Source organism: Chenopodium quinoa, unplaced genomic scaffold, assembly GCF_001683475.1.
Source record: "Chenopodium quinoa cultivar QQ74 unplaced genomic scaffold, ASM168347v1, whole genome shotgun sequence".
NCBI classification, from domain to species: Eukaryota; Viridiplantae; Streptophyta; class Magnoliopsida; order Caryophyllales; family Amaranthaceae; genus Chenopodium; species Chenopodium quinoa.
This window is the reverse complement of record NW_018742987.1, coordinates 2,344,407-2,371,732: the sequence shown is the minus strand read 5'-3', so window position 1 is coordinate 2,371,732 and position 27,326 is coordinate 2,344,407. Positions and strand designations below refer to the sequence as shown.

Here is a 27,326-nt window from a genome sequence, read left to right as displayed (position 1 = left end):
TTATTTCATGAATATACTTATATGTCTAGGCCTAATGGATTTATTTTGACACGTGATCCTTTGCAAATTTATTCTCAAAGCATACCCCATATAGCTAAAGGCACTAAGCTCAATAGTAGTATGTTAAGTGTTTACAAACATGTAATATTGTACAGTTTGGACGTCCCAATAAACCGAACAAAATATCTAAGACTTAAAATGGCCTGCTATTAGGTTGAGGATTCGACCTTATGACCTTAAACTACTGATCTACTAGTTCTTGAAGATAAGGATCTTTAATCCTTCTCTTGCACTTTTAAGTGTATTAGTTGTGAATGATACGTAATATATTAAAAAAATCATGAGGATAAAAAGTCTAATCAGGGTCTTTTAAATTACTTAATCGAACAAATAAACAAAAGAACCAACGGGTTGTATGTTGATAATTTACCAAACATGAGCTCACTGCTTACAACATCAAATCATTTTGTGTAGAATACAGACTGAAAACAAACAAAAAAAATACTCCGTAATCTCCAATGAATGTTGTGTCTTGCTCTCAGCAATAACTCGTGTAATCTGCAAAAATGGCATCAGTAATCAATGGGTATATTGTATGTGTATTCAAATTATGCGCTTTTTCAATGAATTTTCAGAATTAATAAAACCATGTACTCTATTTTAATTATTTGTGCAAACTTATATTTTAATTATGCAAACTTATATAATTGGTGTATTGATATAATAATTAAGGAAAAAAAAATATATGCAGCCCTTAGCTAAAAATGGAAAGAATTGACAATTAATAAACATTTATTACACCGATTTACTCATGAATTGTCGATAAATTCCCAACTTAATACTAAAAAAGGAAGTATATTAAATGCTTATAGCCCTTAGGGCTAGCTACATATAGCATTACCCAATAATTAAAATATAAAAATATATATACTTCCTCCGTTATTTTATTATTGCACCACTTGCCTTTTTAGGAAGTTTTACAAATAATGCACCATTTCCTCTTTAGGAAAAAAATTATTTGTGTTCACATTACAAATACCCAACATACCCTTGCTTTTTTCACACTTAGTTTTTAGTTTATCAATATGTCACATGGGTAATTTTGTATTTTTACCTTTTTTTCTCTTACTTTTTTCCACCATCAAAATATTTGTACCCAACCCAGCAACCCCTATGGTGCAATAATAAAAAAAACTGAGGAAGTATATGCATGTATGTCCTAAACTTTGATCCCCACGTACTACAAAAACGACACACATGCCCATGCAAGTTTTGGATTACAATTCATGTAAATTAGAAAATAATGTAGTTTCCTAGATATATATGATATGATATGATGCTCCAAGATCCACAATTTAATTTGCAGGTTGTTGCCATCAATCTTTGGACGCATGATAAGCCATAACAACAATTACCAAGATATGATTAGCTTTGGCCTCACTCCAAATGGATCAGACCATTTATTATTTTTGTTTATTTCAGTAAGAGTATTGTTAATGATCACATAACCAAAAACAATGATTTATAAAAACAATGTCAATCTGATAGTAATTCAGAAATACACCAAATTAAGCTGACTTTTATAAACAACAAAATTTATCGACTTCTATGCCTTCTAAGGGGCATCATTGATGTGTCCGACTCGAATTTCTTAATAATTTAACTGTCATTTACCACTGTCACCTTCTGTTTGATGGCTATTGGAGTCACCAAATTATGCTCAAGTCCCAAATTTTGAGCTCTAAAATGTCTGTTATTTGTCATTAACGAAAAATCACATAACTTTGTCATGAAATACGAGTAATAATATAGCCATATTCATTCATATGTCAACGATTTTGTTACTATCAATGTTGCGCATAAGGTTTAGACAACATCATTGACAAAACCCTTATAAGGCTTACTCAACTCCAACACGCAGTATCTGATCGATTATTTGCATAATTTAAAAGTTCGAGTTCTTCATTTGTATAAATATTCGTGATGTTAGTTTTTGTGCCTACATAATTTCCAAAACAATTGGCATCTAAATTTTTTAATAAGGGGCAAATTTTTTTGTTTCTCCAACAAGGCAACAAGTTTTTTTTTTTAACTTCGAATACTTTAACATTCGTGTAAAAGCAGTTTACTTATTTTGTGACAAAAATAACTTATATATATGAAGAAATAGATAAAGTTGAAAAAAGAGGAAAACCCAAAGAAGAAGAAATAATGCTAGATTAAGATGACTTTGTCATGTATATTTCATAGCTAGGTGACTATGTTTGGCATAATGTGGATTAGGATTTTTGTAAAGCTTAGAGAAAAGTGACAAAGTGCTACCACTAATTGCCTAAGATCGACTCTTGGCAACCAAAGTTGTTAGAATTGAGATACTTTGGATCGATAGGGTTGTTTAATTTAGAATTGGATTGCTTGAGAGTTGAAACGTAAAAATTAATTTAAGACATCATTGATGACATTCATATATATATTACTAGAATCCTCTAAATGTTGAAAAATTAGACATATTTTTTTGTGAAAGAAATTAGAAATATTTTTCTTGAAGCAAATTATGTATCAAATTGACTTTATATTATGAAGGTGTAAATAATCAATCCATGATTAATGATTTTTATTCTTGTGTACTCCAATGCATTTGAATTGGCCCTAAAAATGTGTGATCCTTTTTTTTTTTTTTTATTATTATTATTTATTTATTTTTTAATTTATCTTTTACACATACATTATCAAAAATAAAAAGTGCTATTTTAATATAAAGTAGCATTATCAATCACACGAGAAGACAAAAATCCATTTCTTATCATGAGAAATAAAATCTAAAATGTTATATGTTGATGAATAACATCCACTAGTTAAAAATAATTTAAGCCTTGTAATGTACCAAATTCCTCTTTTGGAAACATTACTTAGCTAAGTGAGGCAATATTAAAAATGCTTTTCCTATCTAGAGTAACACGTTGTTTCTGGAACTCTTGTGTACGATGTGACATGCAACAATGCAATTTAATTCTCCATATTAATGAACAAAACAATGGACAACAATATTATTATAGTGTTTCATCCACTAAGAGCTTAAATAAATAAAGTAAGGACTTAATTATATATGGACAATGTAAACGCATAATAAAATATTATGAATGTTAATGGAATTCTAATATCTGCTCATTATCATCAATTTATCATAACATACCAACTTAGGATCAATTTGTTTACATTGTTTGAAATCTTGATTTAATCCTTTTTAATTATTATTGACACGTCTAGTTACGGAGCATTATGGTATAATTAATCATAACATACCAATATATATAAAAAGTAGGAAAAATAATTATATAGTTTTGTTATACATCCGATATTTACGGGTCAAGCACTTTAAAAGTGAGGGGAAAGGATAAGGGATCCCCACCCTCAAAGTAATTTAGTGGGGAATGAACCCCAGACTCAAAGTTAAAAGGTACAATCTTTACCACTAAACCAATCTTAGCTTGATGGTTATACAACTTATATTTGTCAAAAAGTAAATGTTGAAAACAGGAATATATATATATATACTGTGAGACGAATTCGATCACAAACATATATTCTAGACGGAATTGAACAAGTCATGTACGTACATGACGCCATGACGGAATCTATAAATATGCTACTCGTAGCTTATATTAAAGGCTAGCTAGCTAAACAATTACGTGAGCACTAAGACAGCTACATTAGTAGTTAGTACTTGCTTGAATTGCTCCAACTATTTTAACTTCCCATGTTATATCTCATTGCTATCAGCTAGCTAGATGATACGTAATTAAGAAACATACAGATGATGATTTAGCTCCTCAAATCTTATCTAACGTACTTACGTAGTTACGTACATAACAATGATAACATGAATTTTGGTGTTGCACGCATACTTGATACTTGCATATGTATGTAGATCGGAAAGATAAATCTTGATTGGTTCAACAAACAATTTAAAATACAGATTGGAGTATTACATTACTAGACTTAGAGCCTATCTGTTTAGCTTAATTTTTTGAGTTCAGTTCTTAATTTCCCTCAGCTCTCTTATAAACAATTCATTTCATCTTTATGCTGTTCAGCCCCATTCATTTCAGTTTAGCTGTTTTCTGTAAATCAGAGTAAGCCCTCAGTCTTGTTAAGAAAGATACATATTTCAAAGAGCTTGCACGATCTTCAAACGAAGAGCTAGATCCGAAAACGGAACATACAACAAACATCCATCAGTCCATCACATACCACTATACCACCATGGCACCATGCTGCATTAAGAACCGTCCTTTTAGTAATACTTTCCACAGTACGTCTGTACGGTTCAATTTCTTATGTTACACCGTACTTCCGTAGGCTATATGCAATTATGCATGGCACACATTATGGAGATCGTACTTTGATTTTTTGAGAGTATACTGATTGATCTGAACGTAGGATAAATAGAGTATAACATTAATTTAATTGTATAATAATCACATCAAACCTACTTAGTAAAACCTTATAACTTGCTAACATATAGGGAATCACAGTACATACACGGATACACAAGCACAAGGGCGTAGTCACAAGGGGGCTGGCAGAGGCCCGGCCCAAACATGCATAATATGATAATAGTATACTAAGCTACCTACGCGTAGTTGCGTTGGTTTCCTTAGTTATGCACAAAGACTAAGAAGGACATGCTGGAGAAATTAAAGTGTACTAGCGCGTAATGAAAAAGAAGAAGAAATATCAATATTACAAGTCTGAGTGAGGTTTATGTTAAAAATAATTTACTCGTAAAAACTAGATAAAATGACAAGGTTTGTATTTCATATTTTTTTTTTCTTAATGGTAGTATAAATAAGGTTTGTGTCGATTCAACCTCACTTGAATTCCCGGTAGTGTAATAAATTGACATTAAAACTATTAACAATAATATACATTATTATGCTATTCCTTTTAATATTTAAATATTACGAGGAAGAAAATAATTTAAGATAAAATAATGAACACATGCTAAATTAAAAAAGGACAAGAAAAATATTGATTGAGAAGGAGAAGACAAAAGAAAGAGTTGTGTTAGTAGAGGCAAGTAACATGATGAGTAGATTGAAGAAAAATAAATAAACAAATTAAAATAGTAAAGCAAATTAAAGTGTAATTAATTATAAAAGGTGGGGCAAATAAGGTCCCTTGTTTGAAGGCAAAGAACATATCCTTCATCCTTGACATCGACAATGTTAGACCCAACTAGGTTGGATGATCTGTACTACTTTCTAATCTTAGATTATAAAAGAATATTTTTTCTATTTTTTCAGGACACCCATTCTTTTCATCCTTTCCTAATAATCCACAAAAAGTTTATTTGCCTTTTTATTTTTTGTGTAAATTTATTTTTATCTTCAAAGCTTAATTAGGATGTGGGGAACAAAGATGATACGATTTGATATTGCTCTTGGATCCTTTAGAAAGAAAAAAGTTTGTCTTGATTATTCATTGTTTTTTCTTCAAAAATTATATATGCTCTCTTTAATCAATCAAGTTTTTTTTACTAGCTAGGTCCTAGTTTTGACCCATTCAAATTAATTTTAACTTGTACCTATTGTAAGGGGACAAATTTTTAATCAATGTCTTTGGATGATTTTTGGTCTCGACTTGGGAGTCCATATAGTCATGCATGGCTGCATGGGTAGTTTCAATTTAAAATTCAACATTTTGGTTGAACATAAGAAGTGAAATTTTCATGCTAAATAATTATACTAGTAGAATAATGCTTAAATATTCACTTATTCAAAGCATTAGATCAATTCTGACAAGTGGTCATGACGTTTTCAAGTTAAAACCAGGTGTCGTTTATAAAGTAATTAACAAATTACACATTTTGTGGCACATATACATCAATATAGTATGATGTCGGTTTTTCAAATCCCTCATCGTTTAGATTCATATTGAGATTAGATATTTTATGGATTCGATTAATGGTATATATTCAATTGTGGATATTGAGAATATAGCTAAGTTGCGATTCTTAGTCCATAAACAAATAATAGAAGAAACATGAATAAAATCATGACTCGTGAATATTATTGAGGGACAATTACTTGACGCCACAAAAAAACAAAAAAAAAGTGTTACCGAGTACTCGTACTATACAACGATTCTTAGGATATGTAAACTTTCTTAAAAGATTCAATTATGATAAAGTACGGAAAACCACGGTAAATTTTCAATATTGTGGTTGCAAATCACAAATAAGAACTTTGATGTGAAAAGGGGAATCAAGAACCTTTACTAGTTATCCCACATAGGATTCAAATAAATAAATCAAAATAATGTTGTATTTTAATATGTACACTGTATACCGTATATACATACATGAGAATTGAGATGAGATGAGATGAGACGAGATGGATTATATATTTATAGAGAGTAACATTTACACCACGTTAATAATTCAAAATAATGCTCTAGACTAATAGACATGAATAATAATGCGTACCATAAAAATAATAAATGATGCGAAGTATTATTACAGTCGCAGATGGAGTTGAATGAGAGCTGACAAAGTTGATGGATAAGCTCACACTCTCAAAGCATTAGATTGGGTCAGAGGCAGGTGGTTCTTTGGTGCTATGAGAGGATCAAAAGATGAAGACATCAAGTTATGTATTCTGTCTCCTCTTTTGGGGTCGAATAGATTTTAATATTAATTCTCGAATAGCAACATCTGGTGCATGATTTGCATCAATAATTAAAATAATTAGATTTTGATACTGTACCTTTTTGTGGAGATAGTTTGAATTGCATTTTTTTTAATGTATTATTTTTTTTTTAGAGACTCTTAGTTAATTTTTGGAGTAAAGAGAGGTAGAGAGACAAATTAAACGGGCCCATGTGGTAAGAGAGAGAGAATTTATTACTATGTAGCTACGTTGGAAAGTTATGCAAGTCGCAACTAGATTAAAACTTATTTTTATGAAAAGTGATACAACTAAAAAAAAAAAAGGAGGAAATACATTTATTTTTATTTTTTTAAAAAAAGAAGGGATGTCTAGAATATTTGAGAGGCTTAAATTTGAGACTTTGGGTATGTTTTAATTTACTCAGAAAATGTAATTCTCATGTAAAAGTTGAGAAAAAAAAAATACTCCGTACATTGAGATAAATATAGAATATCTTATGAACAAAGTACTTATAAACGTATAATGCATGAATAGTGAATAATCAAATTTTACATTCAACCTAAAACATAGAGTTAAAGATATAGAAAACTGATTCATACACGCCCAATTTACAATCAAACTTTTATCGCAATCACATGATTTAGATCGACCTAAAATGTCTTTTTTTTTTTTTTTTTTTTTGAGGGAAATCTAAAATGTTAAATGTTTAATAATGACAAGAATATTAGCAATATATAGAATATGACCCAACCTAACCCAATCTAACCCCAATGACTTAAATCCGAAACCAACTCGAACCAAGCATCACATATTGACATACACATTTCCCGACCCAAAATAACTCAACCTATCTGAAGAACAAAACTCTCCTCTAAAATATCCTAAGCTCGTGGCAAAAGGTACAGAGTAATGCACAAGATTTTTTATACTATATTTTTTTAGTAAAGTAACACATAATTCATACAAAAATTATACTAGATGAGTCACAAAACTTCACAAATTCCCGTAATAGAAAAAATGTGTCGGAAGAGTATTACTTCTGCTACTGAGTTTGAAAGTTTAATACAGAGAACCATAAAATTTACGGAGTATATAGTATTCAAATACTGTAAACCCGAAGTTGATGGGAGATAATGGGAAGAAGATTAAGGTTTTTAACTGCCATTACTTGAAAAAGAGTTCATTGATGAATGAAAATCGGCAAAAGAATGTAACATATTACGTACACTACCTCTAAAAATAACTTGATTATAGTGAAATTACATGGCTAATACTACGTACGGAGTATATATTTATGGGTGAGCTGTAATTTAATTGGGGATGTCGCAAAATGAGCTATCACAAGTCCGCCTCGCCTAAAACTAAGCGATGCAGTACTACGTATGCTAGTATGTATAAGAGTTGCAGCATATTTACGAGTTTTATGCTGAACAAATCCTAGGATCAGTACATGTAGATTCAATTTTGTTTGTGTGTTTGGATCAAGTTTCTCTCCAAACAGACTTCCAGCGACGCGTGTCATGTGATTCAAGTGAACGAAACAGCATCAGTGTAATGAAGCAAGGTAGCAGCTCCAATTCGCCGCCGTGTGAAGTAGTGAGCAAGACACGTGATGTATAACCCTAGAACACTAGTCACATTGCATGGCAACTCTTGCACCAACTGTTAGCATTTTCGTACTATCACACTGCCTATAAAATTCATCTTTTACCAACACATCAAACAATCTGCCTCATCATTCGCACTTGTTCAGCAACTAAAAAGATATCATGAATTTGAAATTCAAGCTACCTTTGTTATTGCTGTTTTTTTTCAGTTTTCTTAACCTCCAGTTTGGCAGTCCGCTTTCCTAACCAGTATGAAGCATCGAGTGATGAGCATTGGCAATGCCTGCAGCGTTGCAGAAGTCAGCGTGGCGGCCTGTTAGAATGTATCGATGAGTGTGAAGGTAAGGGAGGGAGTGGGGAATGGGTCTCTGAAGGCGATGATGAGTTGGTCGACATAATGATCAACCCACACCATGACCGTGAGCACCAGTTTGAGCAATGTCGTCGTAAATGCCAAAGGCAAGGCCAGCGTGGTCAAAGCGAACAATGGCAATGCCAAAGGAGGTGTCAGGAGAAGTATCAGGAGAGGGAGAGTGATAGAGGTGGTCGTCGTTATGGAGATAGGGATGATGAAGTAGAGGAGATCAGCCAGGGTCGTGACCCATACAGTCGACGTGACCCACAACAGCGCTTCGAGCAGTGCCAGCAGAGATGCAGGAGGCATGGACAAATAATGGAATGCCAAAGGATGTGCCAGGAAGAGCTGCGAAGGCAAAAAGAGGAACACCAAAGCCGGCGTTTTGAGGAGGATGGCTTAGAGGTATCCGAGAATCCCCAGCGTGACCCACAACAACGCTTCAAGCAATGCCAGCAGAGATGCCAGAGGAAAGGGCAAAGAATCGAGTGCCAGAAGAGGTGCCAGGAAGAGCTACAACGGCAAAGAGAGGAACGTCAAGGTGGGCGCTACGAGGAAGGTGACTTAGAGGTATCCGGAAACCACCACCGTGACCCACAACAGAGTTTCAAGCAGTGCCAGCAGAGATGCCAGAGGCAAGGGCAAAGTCAAAGAATTGAATGCCAGAGGAGGTGCCAGAAAGAGTACCAAGGGCAGGAAGGAAGAGGCAGGCGCTACACAGAGACGTTTGGCCGCCCCACTATACTAGCTTTCTTCTTGAAGCTAACTGGATTGTTTTAAGTGATGACTGGTGAGTGATATGGTAGCTTGACGGCATTATGAATAAAGTGTACGATGTAGGATGAGTGATGTATTTCCCTTCTCCTTTTCAATTAGATGCAAGGACCAGAGAGGTAGTGAGTGTGTTTAACCACTCTGCATCTTTCTGTTTCAAAATAAATATAAATAAAGCAATATACTGGTAAATAATGAAAGTTGCATTGCTGTCAAAAAAAAAAAAAAAAAAAAAAATTACCATAATATTTCATCCAAGTTCACCTAGATGGAAAGGTATAAATGAATGAATTAAGAAACACAAAATGCACATCCACCAGGCATGTAATACCTCAGTTTGCAAAGCTATTGAACGTTAAATTCATTGATTCTTCAATTGTGAATATTTTACAAAAACAGCCTACATAATTATACATGGAATAGCTTATTCTTGAGATTATCTGAACACATTCAGTTATGTTTTATTCCAATTCAAATAAAATTATACTTCGCAATATATTTTAAACTATTTTGTTTGTGTTGGGGGGGGGGGAGTGGAAAGCCTAACTTAGCTAGGATACCTGAATGATGGGGAATCAGGAATGAATCTATACTTGCGGACTTGCCTATACCTTTTGGTTATGTGATAACAGTAGGCTTCTCCCTTCCGGTGAAGTCCTTCAGCTTCGATATAGATAATGCAAGATCTGAACATTGTAGGTAGCAAATAAGATTTCCAAACACAAATCAGGTCATGTTATGTACAGCATAGAAGGGAAAGTAACAAACCTATCAATGGTTTTAATGCTATTTGGGCATCCAAATCGTGTTTAGAGGCATCAGGCTCAAATTGCTCAATGTATACTCTGATTGTTGCACCTGCAGAACCAGTACCCTGCAAAAAAAGAGAGTATTCATTCTAAGTCCCAATCATGGTTCAAAACTTATACAATTTGAATTCTCACACACACTATTATTCAATCGAATTTTATTATTTCTGTTTCCCTCCATCTACCAAAAAAATCTACCACAGCCAAAAAAAACCATAAATAGATTACTTATGAAAAGATTGTGCTTAAGATATCTAGTTCAATTGACAATGGTGATGTGGCAAGCTTATAAATGACATGGACTGAGACGTAAGATTGAAAAGAGGGCTTCTAATGATTTTTTCACCCTGCAAAATGTTAAAAGAATAATGAAAAGCTTAAGTTTGCACATACCGATAAACGAAATATTATTCGTGACCCATCAGTAAACACAAAGTGAACACCTTGCTTTGATGCCACACTTCCATCAACCTAAGACCAATATCCAAAATAAGGCTACTAAATATATTTGTAAAAACATTCATATTCCGTATCTTTTAGAAAAAACACCGCCAATAAAAGCATTAAAACTAGAACTTACAGGATCTGTGTAGCTGAAGTCATCTGCAAATCGAAGGACATATTCCCCTGTTTTGAGAGTTACGTTAATACCTGCACTTTGACAGAAGCCTCTGATCTAAATTTCTAACAGCAAAGCAGAACTTACCATATCTATCTCCTTCCCTGCTCTTTGATATCAAGTCTCTGAGATGGTCAACCATCTTATTAGCACCTTCAGATTCACACTCCTGTTAAAATGAGCATCAATATCAAAGTTCTACAACACCACTACCAGTATGTATCTCACCTCAGAAGAGGTAATGAGGTCAAGTTGCCAAGACATATGCAGTCTTGCATCTAATTGATACTAGTCACTAGCACTACAAAGGTTGGTTAAAATAGACCATAAATCCCACAGGAAAAAAAAATACTTCCTCCATCCTCAAATAATCTTCATGTGTTCCATTTTAGGATGAACACAAAAGAATCGTCTTGTTACATATAATAAAAATAAATAAATAAATTTCGCTGAAACCATGTGATGTGGATCCCTCCAGTAACTTTCTTTCTCTCACATTCTCACTTCACCCTACTAAATTCCTTAATATGCGTGTCAAACCTAATAGGAAGATTATTTGCGGACAGAGGGAATGATTTGGTTAGTGATAAAAATCAAATTTTCTATCTTAAACATGAACAAGCTAATGAATTCAGAGTTTCAGACAACAGCAGATCTGATGCTCACTTCATAATCATATCTGGAGAAAAAATTCCTCCCATAAGTTGCCCAATATTCTTTGACTACATCTGAGACGGAAACAAGTCTTTCCCCAGATTTTGTCTCCTTGTTTCTGTAAGCGATGATTGACATCCAGGCTAAAACAGCCCTGCAATAATAAATCTTTTAAGTCAAACCACATTAAAGATAATATTTTAATTACACAGATATCAGAAGCTCGTTACCTCTGGCATTGGCTAAAACACAAAAACATGGATAATCAACAGTACACTTTCACACATATCAACGTCTTAAATCTTGGTCTATGCTTTAGTCCATTACAGAAATATTGGTCAGAAAAGCAGACTCTGAGAGTTTCTGCAAAAGGTTCCTATATACTACATAATTCACATAATACAGTAACTGGGCAGCTTTAATTGTAGATTTTTGCTAAGTAACATGGAAAAAGTAGAGAATGGGCACTATTCACTCCCCCACCCCCCCCCCCCTCTTCTCCTTAGCAACTACATTCTCAAATGTGTGGAGTGAATTTCAATAATCTGGTGCTCTGTGCACAAAGTTAGCACACCACCAAACACAAATCTATGCTGCCGTACTCAATCCAGTTATAGGAGTGTGTTCAGGGTGAGATGGATAAGTGGATACAGCACCCTTAGTAAAATTAGGCATCGGCAACTAAGCTGCAAGAGACTTGTCCTATCGGCAAAGTCATCCATTTTTGGGAACAAACAACAAATCTAGAAGAATAATTCACATATTTATTCGTAGGATCAACACAGTAGGCAGCTGCAGCATGTTCTTGAAATGGATTCTGCAGCCTTCAGTTGAAAGGCTAAAGGTAACAAGAACAAGGAGGGACAAATCTAAATGAGCTCATTCAAGAAAAAAAGATTGATGGCTTTTAGTTGCATATCAGAACAAGGTGAGGCAAACCAAACCAAGCTCATAACCTCAGAGTAACTGATGGCCATTAAATGCAAAACAGACAAATCTAAATGAGCTCATTCAAGAAAAAAAGATTGATGGCTTTTAGTTGCATATCAGAACAAGGTGAGGCAAACCAAACCAAGCTCATAACCTCAGAGTAACTGATGGCCATTAAATGCAAAACAGACAATCATTGCACTGAGATAGAAGGCACTGCCTTGGCCACACAGCCACACACAGACAGTTCATAAAAACTAGTCATAAGGCTTACCATATGCCATCCTTTTCACGGATGTGATCAGAACCAGTACCAAAACTCTCTTCACCACAGATTGACAATTTCCCAGAATCCATGAGATTACCAAAGAACTTCCAGCCAGTGGGAACCTGAAACAAGAGAACCATGCATTGTCAGCCAATTTTAGATGATACCAAATTTCAACTAACTACAAGTGATTTCATGAAAATAAGCTGATACATGATGTATGCTGATCTAAATCAGTTTTTCAGCTTCATATCCCAATAAGTGAGTTGTAAAGGGCCAATATGTATTGGCCTCTATAGAGCATGAACAACTAATGCAAGGCTGATTCAGGCCAATAAAGGGTTTTATTGCTGACACAAAGATCATGGGACACGATTATCACACCAATATGACCCCTCAATCAGCATCACAAGCTTGGTTACATAATGTGTGATCAATGTTGCAATCAAAACTGACATTAAAATCTGAAACCCTGAATATCTGATCACAAGTGAAGAATAGAAACCTCAAAAAAGGGAAGTTTCAATTTTTCAGCAACACGATCAAGTGCACCACTTGTAGGCATGGATCGAGCCAAACCCTGCAGAGCACATACAACAAGCACTGGATGAGTTACCAGAAACAAATACGAAGTATAAAAAGATAGTTGATATGCAGACCAAAATGTGCACAGGTTTTACCTTAATTCCATCACGGAAGTATGGAATTGCTTCTAGAGCATTTGCTGCAATAATAGCAACTGAATCTGAAGGTGTAACAAAGAAACTTCTACCCAGAATCATATTTCTATCCCCATCACCTGGGCCATTAAAAAAAAAAACCTTGTGAACAAAGAGATTGCTAAAATTTCACACTGCTAATGAAAATTAACTGTACTGCTAGAACCTTCATAAAAGTTTGATAAACATGCAAACCCATATAATGAACACTTGCGAGAAACTAAAAATATGGTAAGTTAAAAAAAAAATACAATTTCCTTCTTTTTCTTTTTCCTTGGTGGAGTGTTAGCTTTAAGGCTTCAATGAGTTCAATATCATTCTTTGGAAAAAATCCAAGCAGAACGACACAATGTAAATTTGTAAAGACTATTAAAACCTGATTCATGTATACCTTGCTCTTTTTTTTAAAAAAAAAAAAGATAAGGAAAGGACAGCCCTAGGCAACACTTCCATAGTCCAAAATAGTCTGGGGGTGAAATAAGTCAAATAACAGCCAACCACAATTTACCCGGTCAAAAAGGTTCTAGAAAACCTTTTAAGAGGTCGTCTTCTTTTTTATAATCTCAGAATGCATTTTGCAAAAGATTGAGAATGTGAGATGGATCTTTAAAAAATTTCCTAGCAATTTCCGGTGCAGTAGATACTAGATAGGCAGTAATATATGGTGGCAATAAATTTTTAAAAAAGAGAATGCGTGTTTCTTATCAATGTCCAAGGTAATGCAAGTAGGCAACTCTACTTCCAAGTACATGTTTCTCCCATAAATTTCCAATACCATTGTCAGAATGACAGCAATAAAATTTTGAATTAAAACAAACATTTGGAGATAGAGTTGGGTTACCATGGACATTTCATGGATCTTTCATCACAAATTACACAAAAACTTATAATTATTACTTCCAAATAATACTGCCCGCCAAAAGGGCCATGAGGAACTGACATTGAGCTAAAACAATGGCTGGAAAGGCAAGGGGGGATAGAAGTTATACCATCACTAGCAGCCCCAAAGTCCGGTCCATTCTCACCGTACATTATGTCAACCAAATCCTTAGCATAACTGTTCCAATCACCAGTCAGAACATATCATGCATAAAAAGTATCCACCGTAAGATGTGAATATATTCTTACGTGAGGTTAGGGTCTGGATGGCCATGGCCAAAGTCTTCCAGAGGAACCCCATTTGTTATTGATTCCTAATGAAGGCCTCAAGAAATGTAATCAACATAGCAAAAGAGTTATAATTTAATCATAATTCTGTTAACTCAGATAAAAAAAAAGTATACCGGACTGGCACCCAGCTTTTCCACGAAGATTGGTTTCGCATATGCTCCGGTAACTGCATGCATGGCATCAAATGTGAACCTGAGAAATTATAAACGGAATTTACATGACAAACTTAGTAGAAGGTAAAATAAAAATAAAAAAAGATGATACATAAATGAAACCATCACTGGGATAGATCATGCATAAACACAGAAAACCAACGAGCAAGATCCAAATTCATATAAAATGAAAACAGATGTAATGAAACAATTAAAATCCCATACTCCGACAAACTAATATGCGGTTAATTATCCTCTCTATCCATACAAAAATTTACAAAAATTTCTATGCATCATATATTAAGGATCAGAACCCAAGTATACTAATCAGTTTGGGTCAGATAAGTGTCAGTCACAGGCACAATAAAATAGTTGAGAGTTGAATAAATTAAGGTACATATGTCAACGTTGGATACAAAGATGAATGCGTTTGACCCACCACCTACTCTCAGAAAGAGGGTCACATAATAAAGATTTGAAGCAAATGAAGCATGCAGTAAAAAAAAAAATCGGGAAAATTTAATCAAAAGACAAACAGAAAACCGGGAAAATTTATCAAAAGACAAAGAATTTGTCAAAAAATATGGGTTCACACCTGAAATCTGACCGTGATAGAAGACTTCTGATAAGCTGAAAATCAAAAACACTCTGTGCATAGCAGACAAATTTTGTAAAAATTAAAATACAATAGAGTATTTGGATTATCTTGTCCAAAACAAGAAGTAATAAGATGACCAAGTAATTAGATCTCCAAATAGTGCTTCTACCTCCAACAGCTCCATATAGTCCGCAACTGGGTCAACTACTTCAACAACAAAGTTGCCAAATTTCGTAACTCCAACACAAGAAAGATCTACATCAGGAATGGTTGCCATCTTAATTTCAGATATCTGCATAAATAGTCCCATGTAGGTATTACTCAGATTTCTAGTACAGATGAATATAGATGTCCCCAAAATCTCTAGTGGAAAACAGGAACAGAGTCATATTTGGGACTTAGGAGAAAAGATTAGGCAAATTATAACCAAAATTCCAGAAAGATTCTGTTTAGATTCTAGCTTTGGGCATTAGAAAAATGTGAATTTTATGAGATAAAGATGCACTCTATTTGTAGGTCACAGTAACCATGAAGAAAGCAATTGACCACAAGAAGTTAACATAACTGACTGTATATTCCGAAATTTAGAATGTTAGATGAGGATGAAGCACATCCAAAGTTTATGAATTTGAAGGGAAACAAAGAAAAGAAAGTTGAATGTCATGTGCTCTTTAAACATCCAGAGAGATAAAAAGACAAAATGGATGAAAAGGATTGTTGCTTCAAATATTTGCAGGACATTTGCAGCAAATGGTGAGTTTGTGCTTCCAAGGCCACAAACATAATTAAATCCTTTTGTGTACAAATTTGTAATCTACAGTCTATCCCCAAACTGACCATTACCTTTTGTAGTATAAGAAAATTTTAGATATATGATGTTATCCCCCCCCCCCCCTCCTCACCCCCCACCCCCACAAAAAAATAAATAAAAAATGATGATTCAAGCAAGAATAATTATAACATAATATGTTCATTTGACTTCCATACTTCCAAATAAGCTAACATTTTGGGATGAATAATTGAAATTCTTATAAAAAGTTTTTTCTAAAAAAGCCTGGAGATGTATAGATAATTTATTTGCTTCAAGCAGATAATGCGTGGAAATTCGGAAGGGGTATGGAGCTATTTATATACTGAGCATTCCCTTGCAAAGAAAATATTTCCACACACACACACAAAACAAAAAAAACCCTGCATTTGTGAAGGAAGATTTGGCATAAGAAGCTTTTATGATTTTACCACCTCATCATACACCCGAAAAACAAAGGTATTAGCTCAGGGAAATCCTGCAGACGCCCTGCGTTAGTGACTTGGTGGCGGAAGCCCAATGATGTTCTGAATCAGACAGCTAATAATACAAGGATAATGGACACTAAGCTCTAGAAAACAGAATCAACAGATGTTTCAAACACAGGAAAAGGGTGGCAGAAATGCACACAGGTGAAGCATTTACAGAAGATCAGGCACATACAGAAAGTGTGTTGCCGTATATCTTGTCAGTTATGGATTCAGGTGCAGGTTGCCCACTGCTGTAGTTGAACTGAAACATTAATACAAATTTGTCACCCTTAATTAAGAAAATCAAAGAACATAACAAAACAAAAACTGACTGCCATGTCACATGTTAAGCAAATAACATCTTGAGCCCCTTGGGAGTGTCTTGTTTCACAGCACCCACTTTACATAAGATGGCAAGCTTGCCAGGACTTAAAGAGTAGGAAAAACTAGAAGGGCTGGAAAAATTAAAGTACTTTCTAAGATCCATTAGAATTTTACAAAAATCTTCACCAAAATAAATGACTAGATAATAGCAACTTCACGGCTCAGCGGCTGCAATAACTACAAAAAAGGGTTCAACAACTACAATCTACACAGCCATTTTTATATGAAAAAGTATGCATAACAGTTAGACATTTGGAGTTGGAAAGCATAAAAAAGTAGAAATATTACATGCATATGCTTAAATCTGATGCCAACAACATCTAATATGAGAACATCCACATGATGTATAGTAGCAATTGCAATCCAGAATGTCTTCTGCTGGTGCTAGCAGTCATTATTCATGAAACTTTTTTCCTTTTAAGACATCAATAGCCTCAATAAGGATCGACCAGTGTAGATAGCACAAGCAATTCTTATCCAGGGAAAATGATTTAACCATTATTGATAAAGTGTATAAGTAAAAATAAAATAGGCATCAACATATATGTAGTAATAGTGCTGAGGCAAACAGAACCTCTATCAGCACTTTCCAGCCTTTAAGAAAATCATTGTGCAGTAATGGCTAATTTTGCTCAACATGCACCCAAACAATGTGCAAAAAGATGAAGAAATGGAGCAAAGAAAAAGGAATAAGGTGAAGAACATAAATTCTTTACCAAGTACATGAATGTACATAACATTACCTTGATTCCCCAATCATAATCGGGTCCACCAGGATTATGACTTGCACTCATTATAAAACCACCATTGGCCTGCAGAAGTGTGATATCAGCTTTCAAATTAATTAGCATTTATGTTGTATAAATACATAAGAAAAACAGGGAAAGAGATACAGAAGCTTGCCTTCCTCTTTCTAATCACAGCAGAAACTGCTGGTGTTGACAAAATACCATCCCTACAATCATACAACTTTGTCAAACTCGCATAAATTAGACAGTGCCTAGTTATCATAAACATTTATGGTTCTTTACACACTTTGCTAACCAGTCTCAACTTTTATCATGATGTTGCAGGTCATATGAGTTACACGAACAGATTGAATAACGAGAAAGTGAATGCAGACATAGACATGTAGTAATGGGTACCAAAAGAAAAGTACATAGTTTTAGCACTGAAGGAAGGTTACAGAGAAATACTAAATAGCTTAGTTTGAAGATAAGCAGGTACAATGTTGATGAAAATTGTAGTGTACATCAGAATCTAAGAGTAATGAACTGATTCTAGGAAATATCTAGGGGAATACGCACTATCATAGTAGTATCAATGAACCAATACAACTGTGAACAACTCGCGGTCAAAGATCATTCTCATTTGGTAAACAAATGAGCTTGAACAAAATTTAAGGGCATGTATATTAAAGAAGCCTAGCTCAACGAAAAAGTGTTCATCTCGTTTAAGCTCACAAACAAATTGTCCGCAAATGATTATAAGCTCATTCAAGTTCACTCAAATACCCATTCAATCTTGAATATGGCCAACGCCTAATATAGGGGAAAAACAAATAATATCCCAAAAAATAGAACCAAAAACAAAAATTGAAATTATTGACATTATTAGTAGATTCAACAAATTTTAATTACACACTTATGCCTTGATATAAGACCAGTGTTGCTATAGGGTATAGAGTGTTGGGCTAAAAAGATGGAGGTTACGAAAATACACTTGTTAAGATGGGTGTGCAAGAACTTTTTAAGAGATAGAGTCAGAAATAAAGTCATTCGCAAGAAAGTGGGTGTTGGGGGGATTGCAGACAAACTAAGGAAAAATCGCCTGCATTGAAGAAGGGAAGAGTGGGATCATGGACAGGGACCGAAAATGTCTTGGTTTAAGGAGTTGATATGAAGCATATGGATTTGCATGAGAATGAGGTATTTGATTGTAAGGAGTGGAGGAAGATTTTTGTGAATGACTATGCGGAATAATTATTTTTGGTTCATATAGCCAACCCCACTAATGAGATTAAGCCTTTGATTGATTGATTGACTAGCATATATAGAAGCATGTATGAAGCTTGTTTAGAAGCATTCCCCTTCAAACTTGATTTTGCTCAGCCCAAGCGTTTTACAGTTAAAAAATATAAACAAGCCAATCTTGAACTGTTGAACATGTGATTTAATAATTGAGCTCTTGAGGTTTTGGGATTGAGCTTGAGTAGTTCTTATCAAGCTTAGCTCACATAGTTCAATGCTTGGCTTGGCTCGACTCACGGAAAACTGAATGCATTGATGCGTAAAAAACACCTCCTTATCCCAAAATTGAATGTGATTATGTTCATGAAACCTAAAGAATATGTGCATTTCTAGAATCTAGAACTTATTGTTAGGCAAAGAAAACAACCAATGCAAGCGCACTATACAACAAACAGGTCTTAATTAGTGATTATCTAACCTCAAGTCCTTAAGGTGGTATATGGAGTTCGACTGGCTCAATTAGGAGAGTGAAATTTCAATGAGGAAGGTTTCAGTTCTTGACAGACCTAACTTAGGCTTACAAAGAGGATGATCATACATTCTTACAAAACACACGTATGTAAATGGTGTTAAATATTCAAAATCCTTTCAAAAATAATACTCATTCATGATATCAAACTATATAACAACATAACACATAAGAAGGAAAAAATATATTTATAAACAGGATACTCACTGCCCAACTAGTATTTTTGCAACCCCATTGGCTGCCGCGATTTTGATAATTGTCTGAATAGCAAACCAAGATGCACAAATTAATGTCCATACATAGATTATGCAGATTTCATAACTAAAGATGAGTATACCTGTGCAGCCTCTTTGTTAAAGTACCGACCATCGCCACCAAGAACTAACACCCCATTCACATAGTCCTCTGTTGGCAGTGAATTAAACAATGCCTGCTCATTCATAAAACCACACACTAATCAATGCCGTAATCACAATGCCACCAACATCTCAAGTAAACAAACTATGCTTTTTGAGCAATGTGTTTTGAACCTGTATCCAATTGGCAAGGTAATTCTCTTGCATAAATACTTTAACCTAAGAGCAAACCAATTTTTTAAGAAAACAGTTAGTTTCCACATCAAATTAACAAAAACCATTAATCCATATTACTTACAAACACGAAAAACGAATTAAACCTTCTTCCGGAGACCGCTAGTGCCAGTTTTCTGACCATCATAAGGTTTCGTCGGCACCATTTTTATCTGTTGAACTCAATTAAAATAATCAGACGACAATCAATACAAAATGCCACTCTAATTACACTGCTTCCATCAAATAAAAAAATTGCAAATTTCAAGACATTATAATAATGATCAAATAAGCAATGTATTGCTACGGCAATCCAAATTTCTATAGATACAATAATTTATTGACAAAATGCAATAATTAGCAACAAACAAAGATACAATTCACATCAAATTATGAGTATTCATGATAATAAAAGGAAATTAAATATACTTCCTCCGTTTTTTTTATTGCATCATAGTGGGTTTTGGAGGCAAAATTTGGTAGTGAGAAAAAGTAAGAGAGAGAAACGTAAAAATACAAAATTGTCCATGTAATGTAACATAAAATAAAAAGTAAGTGTGAAAAAGTAAGAATATGTTGGGTATTTGCAGTGTGAACATAGATGAACATAGATATTTTTTATCCTAAAATGGAATTGATGCAATATTTTGTAAACTTCCCTAAAAGGCAAGTGATGCGATATTAAAAGAACGGAGGAAGTATATATTTATACATTGAATCAATAATTCACAACAAGAATGCGCTGATACAAATTCTCAACTTACAATTCATCATTCAAATCAAATGAAAACACAAATTATAAAAATATACAGATTTAAAATTAATTAAATTGAAATAAGATGAATACCGAGAAATTCTGAGATTCGAGGATACTGGAGGTAGAAGGAGATGATGAAGAAGCTTTAATGGGGGAATGAGAATGCGACGACATTTTAGTAAGAGAGATGAAATTGTGAGAAGGAAGAGGGAGAGAGAAAGAGCGAAGAGGAAGAGAGAAAATTTTGATAGGTGTTTTACGAGAGTAGAGAGAGAATGAAGGTTCAATTTTTACAGAAAACGCCATTGTTACAGAGCTTAGAGAATGAGAGGGTGAGAGGAAATGTGGGAAATAATTTTGCAGATTTTTTTATACTCCGTACTTTTTTTTATCCCTTCTTAAAAAAAAAACAATTGGGCTGAGATTCTGGGCTGTATTGGGCTGGGCTGGGGAATATCCAAGGACAAATTGAATGACGGTATTTTGACGGAATGTATTAACACCACGTGTATTAAGATTTGCCCTTGGTTCGATAAGTTATCACGTGAGTCGGTGAATTTATTTGTGTTTTCCAATGTGATTTTTTGGTGTATGAGTTTGTTAACAACTTTAATGCGGTGGAAGTGCATGGTGATTGCTTAGCAGCTTAGGTGGCTGGTGGGTACACTTTTAGTCCTTTGTAGATTTTTGCATAACGTGTTTGGGACTATGAAGAAGTCACTTTATATATTCTCCATTTAACACCGGATTACGGGTCTGTTGTGATTGATTAAATTAAGCTAAATTAAATTGTTTATAAGAGAAGAAAATTGGAAACTGAACTGAATCAAACTGAAGAGAATAGGCTATACATCTGGACTTTAGAGATTCAAGAGTGTTTATTTGATCACTTTTTAATACACAAAGTAACAATTGTTATGAATTTGGTGATTAATGTATGATCGTTGAGGTCTGATATGTATTTATTTAGTCTACTTTGACTTGAAATTTTTTTTTATATGGTTTGGTGTAGTTTGTTTTTGTCTAATTTTGATAAGCTGAAAAATGACTAATTAATTTTTGGGTAGTGATATATATATATATATATATATCTATATATAGTCTATGCATAAGCATTAAATATACCTTCTAAAATGGAATTAAGTTGAAAATTCATGACAAAATCACGCATTAATCTATCTTTAATATTTCCTTTTTTAGCTCCTTATACATAGCCCTTAGGGCTGTGTTTATCAATTTCCTTAATATTTAAGCAACGAGATTGATACTTAGTAATAATATAGAGGGTTATTGCTGACATAAAAATTGATAATACACACTTGAAATGAGATTTAGAAGTATTTTTCATACAACAATAACTCAAACTATTTAGGAACATATTGTAAAATTTCATTTAAGTTGAATTGTTAATTTTCGAGATTTGAAATAGGGATAATAATTATTGAGTTTTTTTTTTTTTTTTTTTTTAATAATGAAAACAGTATATATGATTGTTCGATCATATGTGATTATATTCTAATTTATACGATCATGTACAGTTTTGCTATGATATTGCAATTTTGTACAATTTAGCTACGATTTTAAGCTCATTTGTATGATCTTGCTATGATTATACGAAGTCCTACGTGGCTATAATCATGTTTTCAATTTGGATCATTTAGCTAGTTTGGAATTGCAAAAATGAACGATCTAAATCATGATTTTGACAGCAATAATGTATATGAAACACAAGTGACGCAACATGAAGAAGTCATTTGTAAAGACAAACCTCATGTGACTGCTTTAATTTGATTAATTAGACGAACAATTATGTGACTTTTGTATTATTATAATGATTACGAAATGAAGCCGATGCTATGACAAGGGTAATAATCAATCATCAATAACACATTTCTTTTGAAGACATTTTTAAAAAAAATATTTTCCAATTGAAAACCGTTTTTCCACAAATACTACAAAATCGCAAATGATACAATCAATCATACAAACCATGGAGTAAAGAATAAAAAACAAAAGCAAAATAGAAGTGTGGTACATGCACAAACTAGCACGCCGCTGTTTTGTTGGTCAGCAAATTACTCTTTCCCCTGAAATAAAATCGAAATAAATAAAATAGAATAAAATTAAGGGGTTTGGTTTGGTCAATAAAGAATGCAACATTAACGGGGTATTGGTATTACTATTACATTTCTAATTTCATGAATCATCATAAATTCATACACAACCCAGATTTGTTTCTTACGACTCTCCAAAGATCCAACAACCTTCTCTTTCTCTCTGTCTCCTCTTTGCTGTACCAATAGCGTACCTTCTTCTTTTTTCTCTCTCTTTCTTCACCAATTTTTTCTCAACTACAAGGGTTTTATTGCTAACAATTTTTCATGGCTCATAACCCTTCTTCTGGTTGGTTTTCTTTTTTATTTCTTCTTGTTTTTTTCCTGCATTTTTCTGCTTAATTTGATTGTTTTGTTATTAATTATTGTTTAGTTTTGCTACTGTGAAGTGGGGTTTTCCTCCTAATCTTTTTGGTATCTTAATTTGCATGTTGAATATACTCGTGATTTTGACTGTTTTAAATGATGATTTTGACAACTTTGATATGGGTTTTATTTAGTTTGAATATGATGTTTGATTCTAGATCAGATCATCATTATGTTTGTTGTAATTAGTTGTAATGATTTTAAGAGAATTTGGTTATATGATGATCTGGGTTATTAGTTTTTCAGTTCAATGATCAGAAAATCTCTGTTTATTACAGCTAAAATGCTGTTTAAATGTGTTAATTCCACCAAATTCTGCTATTTGAGTTTGTTACAAATCAAGAATCTAAAGAACATGAGTCAAATATGATGTTTGTATAGAAAGATTTATGTTATAGCTCATAGATGAATGATTATTATGATCGTTTATGAGTTGGAGTATATGGGTTCTTTTGGTAGGTACAAATGGTAAAATGAAGGATGATAAACCACTGGTGGTTTGCTTTGGGGAAATGCTGATTGATTTTGTGCCCACGGCTGCCGGAGTGTCGCTTGCTGAGGCACCTGCATTTGCTAAAGCTGCTGGTGGTGCTCCTGCTAATGTTGCTGTTGGAGTATCGCGATTAGGAGGTTCCTCGGCTTTTGTTGGAAAGGTAGAATTACTTCAATTTGGTCCTTTGTGTACTAATTCTGGATGTTTCAGTTTTTGGAACCTAGTTTAATGCTATTATGAAACATAATGAGTGAAGAGTTCATTGCTGATATATCCACATTGTTAACTGTGTTTGATGTTCATTTTTAGAGCACTCGGAGGAATATATTTAGAGGCTAAAGTTCTGTTAATCAGAATAACTTTCTAAGCTTTGCCTTATTTGAGCAAAAGCAGATGTAATTTGTCCATGTTTTAATCACTGTGGAAGAAGCCGCTAAAAGATTGCTTTATGTTATTTGTCCAAGTATCTTACAGGGAAATGTTGGTAATCAGAAGTAATTTAGGATAATCAACTAACATATTACTCTTTGGTTCTCTGCACTTGTTTTTAAGTTGATTCCAGTGTGGCTATGTGTGGTTTCCAATGATATCTGATGAGCTGGCTGCTGCTCTCTATGTTTATTCTTTTCTGATTGTTTTTAGGATTATTGCCACCTTGTATATTGATTGAACATAATCTATGCTCACGAAGCAAAATATATTTCTACTGCTCTCTGTGTTTATGCTTTTCTGATTGTTTTTAAATTTTGATTAGGTGGGAAAGGATGAGTTTGGCTTCATGTTAGCTGACATTTTGAAGCAAAATAAAGTAAATAATTCAGGAATGAGATTTGATCCTGGGGCAAGGACAGCACTGGCTTTTGTTACTTTGAGAGCTGATGGAGAGCGTGAATTTCTCTTTTTCCGCAATCCAAGTGCTGACATGCTCCTTCAAGAATCTGAGCTCGATAAAGACCTACTTGAGAAGGTGTGTTATTGATGATTGAATTTTTTATATTTTATTTCCCTCTAGAAACTTGCTTGTTTCTTCTGTGGCTGCTTGGGAATTGAACTCTTACTGTGACTGTAATCTTAATGTAGGCAAGGATCTTGCACTATGGTTCAATTAGCTTGATAGAGGAACCTTGCAGATCAGCTCATCTTGCTGCGATGAAAATTGTGAAGAAGGCAGGTGGTTTCCTTTCTTATGATCCCAATTTGCGAAAGCAATTATGGTCATCAGAGGAAGCTGCTAGGGTTGGCATAATGAGCATATGGGAACAAGCTGATATGATTAAGGTATAAATTTCGGGAGGAAAAATCTTGAATTTTATATGAGCTGAAAATACTAATCTGCTAATCATGTTTAACTGTGCACATGTGATTTTAAGACTGTTATTTTTGCGGCAGGTAAGTGAAGACGAAATCACATTCTTGACTGGTGGTGAGGACCCATACGACGATAATGTTGTTATGAAGCTCTTTCATTCCAATCTTAAGCTCTTGATTGTGACTGAAGGGTCAGAAGGTTGCAGATACTACACTCAGGTAAGCAAGTTGATTAGGGCATTCTATACCTAGTACTGTATTTGTCCAATAATTCTCTTGAGATATCTTCTTGTCTGGTAATTGCTGCTTCATCTTTAAGCTAGTGAAATGCATGTAGTTAATGTTACTCTTGGTGAAATGATTATGGAATCTTCAGCTTCTTAACAATATTTCAAACTGACAAGAATTTTAACTATGCCCTTATTTTGCAGACGTTTAAGGGTAGGGTTGGTAGTGTGAAAGTTAAACCTGTGGACACAACCGGTGCAGGCGATGCATTTGTGGGAGGATTTCTAAACATTTTAGCCTCTGACTTGAAATTATTGAAGGTAATTAATTGCAGGGCATGAAAAATACTTTTATCATGCTTCAATTTGCCCATTAGGGCTTTCGTGTACTGTGTTTAATTTTTAATGCATTTTGTGCTGAATATATATGTATAATCATGTGCCGGGCATATCAGTATATTCTGATGCTCAATAAATTAATGATGATGATGCAACTGCTCATAGTGGACATATGGATGGAGCAGGCTGCTGGATGGGATAACTAGAACGATTTATTTATTCTTACTACCACACAAAACATACACTTGTACAGTATAAAAGAAGCTATATGGACCTTCCTATATATGCAAATGTGATGTAATGTAGTCAATGACAACATAATAAAATAATAATGTGAATAAGGACAGGTGTTTTTGCTTTAAGACATTGATTTTCTTCTGGATTGCCTATGACACATTTAGTTGATGGAAGATGCAGAGATGATCACTTGCAGCCTATGTTATTCTCCTAGATGATCTTGCTCTCTTAAATTTTAGTGCTATAAGTCCTACCTGTTTAAATCAAACTTTATAGCCACTGAAACGTCCAGTTGCTGATTAAGGATTTAAGGTTTATTCTCGTTTGTCTATCTCCCTCTTGGTCTTGGGCCTAGCTGAGTATTTACATTGGAGGTAGCCTGTAGGTTGATTGAGACCAACCCAACCTGGCTTATGAGCCAATTGGTGACCAGTCCCTTTTTATCTAGTCTGTCCCAACCAAGCCCTATTGTAGCTTGTCCGTGATCACATCTCTATTCTTTTTCTCTTCGACTTGGTAGCCTTGGTTTTTCAGTTAAATTAGCTTGATGCCTTGATTGAATATAAATATGCAGTTCTGTGCAATTAGTTTGGCAATTTGTATTGGAAAGTTCAGTTTTAGCTCTTCTTGCAGGATGAAAAGCGGTTAAGGGATGCTTTGTATTTTGCAAATGCATGTGGTGCTGTTACGGTTACGAAGAGAGGAGCCATTCCTGGTTTGCCAACAAGAGATGAAGTCCTTGAAATCTTACAACAAGTGTGATACAAATTCTAGGCACATTCTTTTTTGAGTAATATTGTGTATTTGATGTAATTCTAGGTTGATAGTATACCCCTTTTAGGGTGCAAAATATATACAGTAGTTCTTTTTGTTTCAAATTACTATAGTTTTTTTCGGTTTTAAGTTGATAGGTTAATCCTATTTCAGACTAAGCAGAAGCTGTATCATCGCCAAGTTAATTCTTTTAGCTTGTTTGATGTTGGTGTATGATTGTATTGCACCATTATTTTCTGAATAAAAGGTATTATTCTTGTATTATATGTTTCGTAAAATTTCATTTTACGAAAACAGTATGGGTAGGACTGTAGGAGACTCTAGGAGAGTGCTGTTAATGCAATTGGGCGCCAATGAAATTTGCTGTTTTGTATGATACTCAGTCCTATACGACTATACTGGAGTATTATCTTACTTTCTTACCTTATGAAAGTATTACAACAATGTAATTCAGTAATTGTGTTGGGACACTTTGACAAGTTAGACATTTTCAAAACTTTCATGAACTTCTTAAAATCACATTAGATCATGATCATGTAATAGTTGAAACCCAAATATGAATTGCTAGCCTATAGCCCTATAGGGGAAGAAGTATTTTCACCATACAAAAAATGTTATATATGGAGTAGTAAATTGCTAACGTTATAGCGAGTTA

General features: G+C 34.0%; 2 protein-coding genes and 1 pseudogene across 2 annotated transcripts; 2 read left to right on the top strand and 1 right to left on the bottom strand.

Annotated features, from left to right (window-relative positions):
• The first annotated feature begins 7,858 nt into the window (after positions 1–7,858).
• On the top strand, positions 7,859–9,602 carry LOC110729742 (annotated as a pseudogene).
• Positions 9,603–9,743: 141 nt separating this feature from the next.
• LOC110729741 (phosphoglucomutase, chloroplastic-like) lies at positions 9,744–21,283 on the bottom strand. The gene is made up of 22 exons (XM_021909527.1): positions 20,904–21,283; positions 20,164–20,229; positions 20,018–20,062; positions 19,825–19,917; positions 19,695–19,747; positions 17,892–17,943; positions 17,732–17,800; positions 16,798–16,866; positions 15,496–15,618; positions 15,324–15,376; positions 14,690–14,768; positions 14,535–14,599; positions 14,396–14,463; positions 13,368–13,486; positions 13,193–13,267; positions 12,694–12,809; positions 11,502–11,643; positions 10,923–11,004; positions 10,797–10,843; positions 10,610–10,687; positions 10,176–10,281; positions 9,744–10,093 (listed from the first exon to the last, which is right to left on the bottom strand). The coding sequence occupies exons 1-22, from the start codon at positions 21,117–21,119 to the stop codon at positions 10,026–10,028; spliced, it is 1,884 nt and encodes a 627-aa protein (XP_021765219.1). The 5' UTR covers positions 21,120–21,283; the 3' UTR covers positions 9,744–10,025.
• Positions 21,284–22,958: 1,675 nt separating this feature from the next.
• On the top strand, positions 22,959–27,042 carry LOC110729740 (probable fructokinase-7). Its single transcript, XM_021909526.1, has 7 exons — positions 22,959–23,216; positions 23,753–23,946; positions 24,541–24,753; positions 24,867–25,064; positions 25,176–25,313; positions 25,526–25,642; positions 26,531–27,042. Exons 1-7 carry the CDS (start codon positions 23,195–23,197, stop codon positions 26,657–26,659), a joined length of 1,011 nt encoding a protein of 336 aa, XP_021765218.1. The 5' UTR covers positions 22,959–23,194; the 3' UTR covers positions 26,660–27,042.
• The last annotated feature ends 284 nt before the right edge of the window (positions 27,043–27,326 follow it).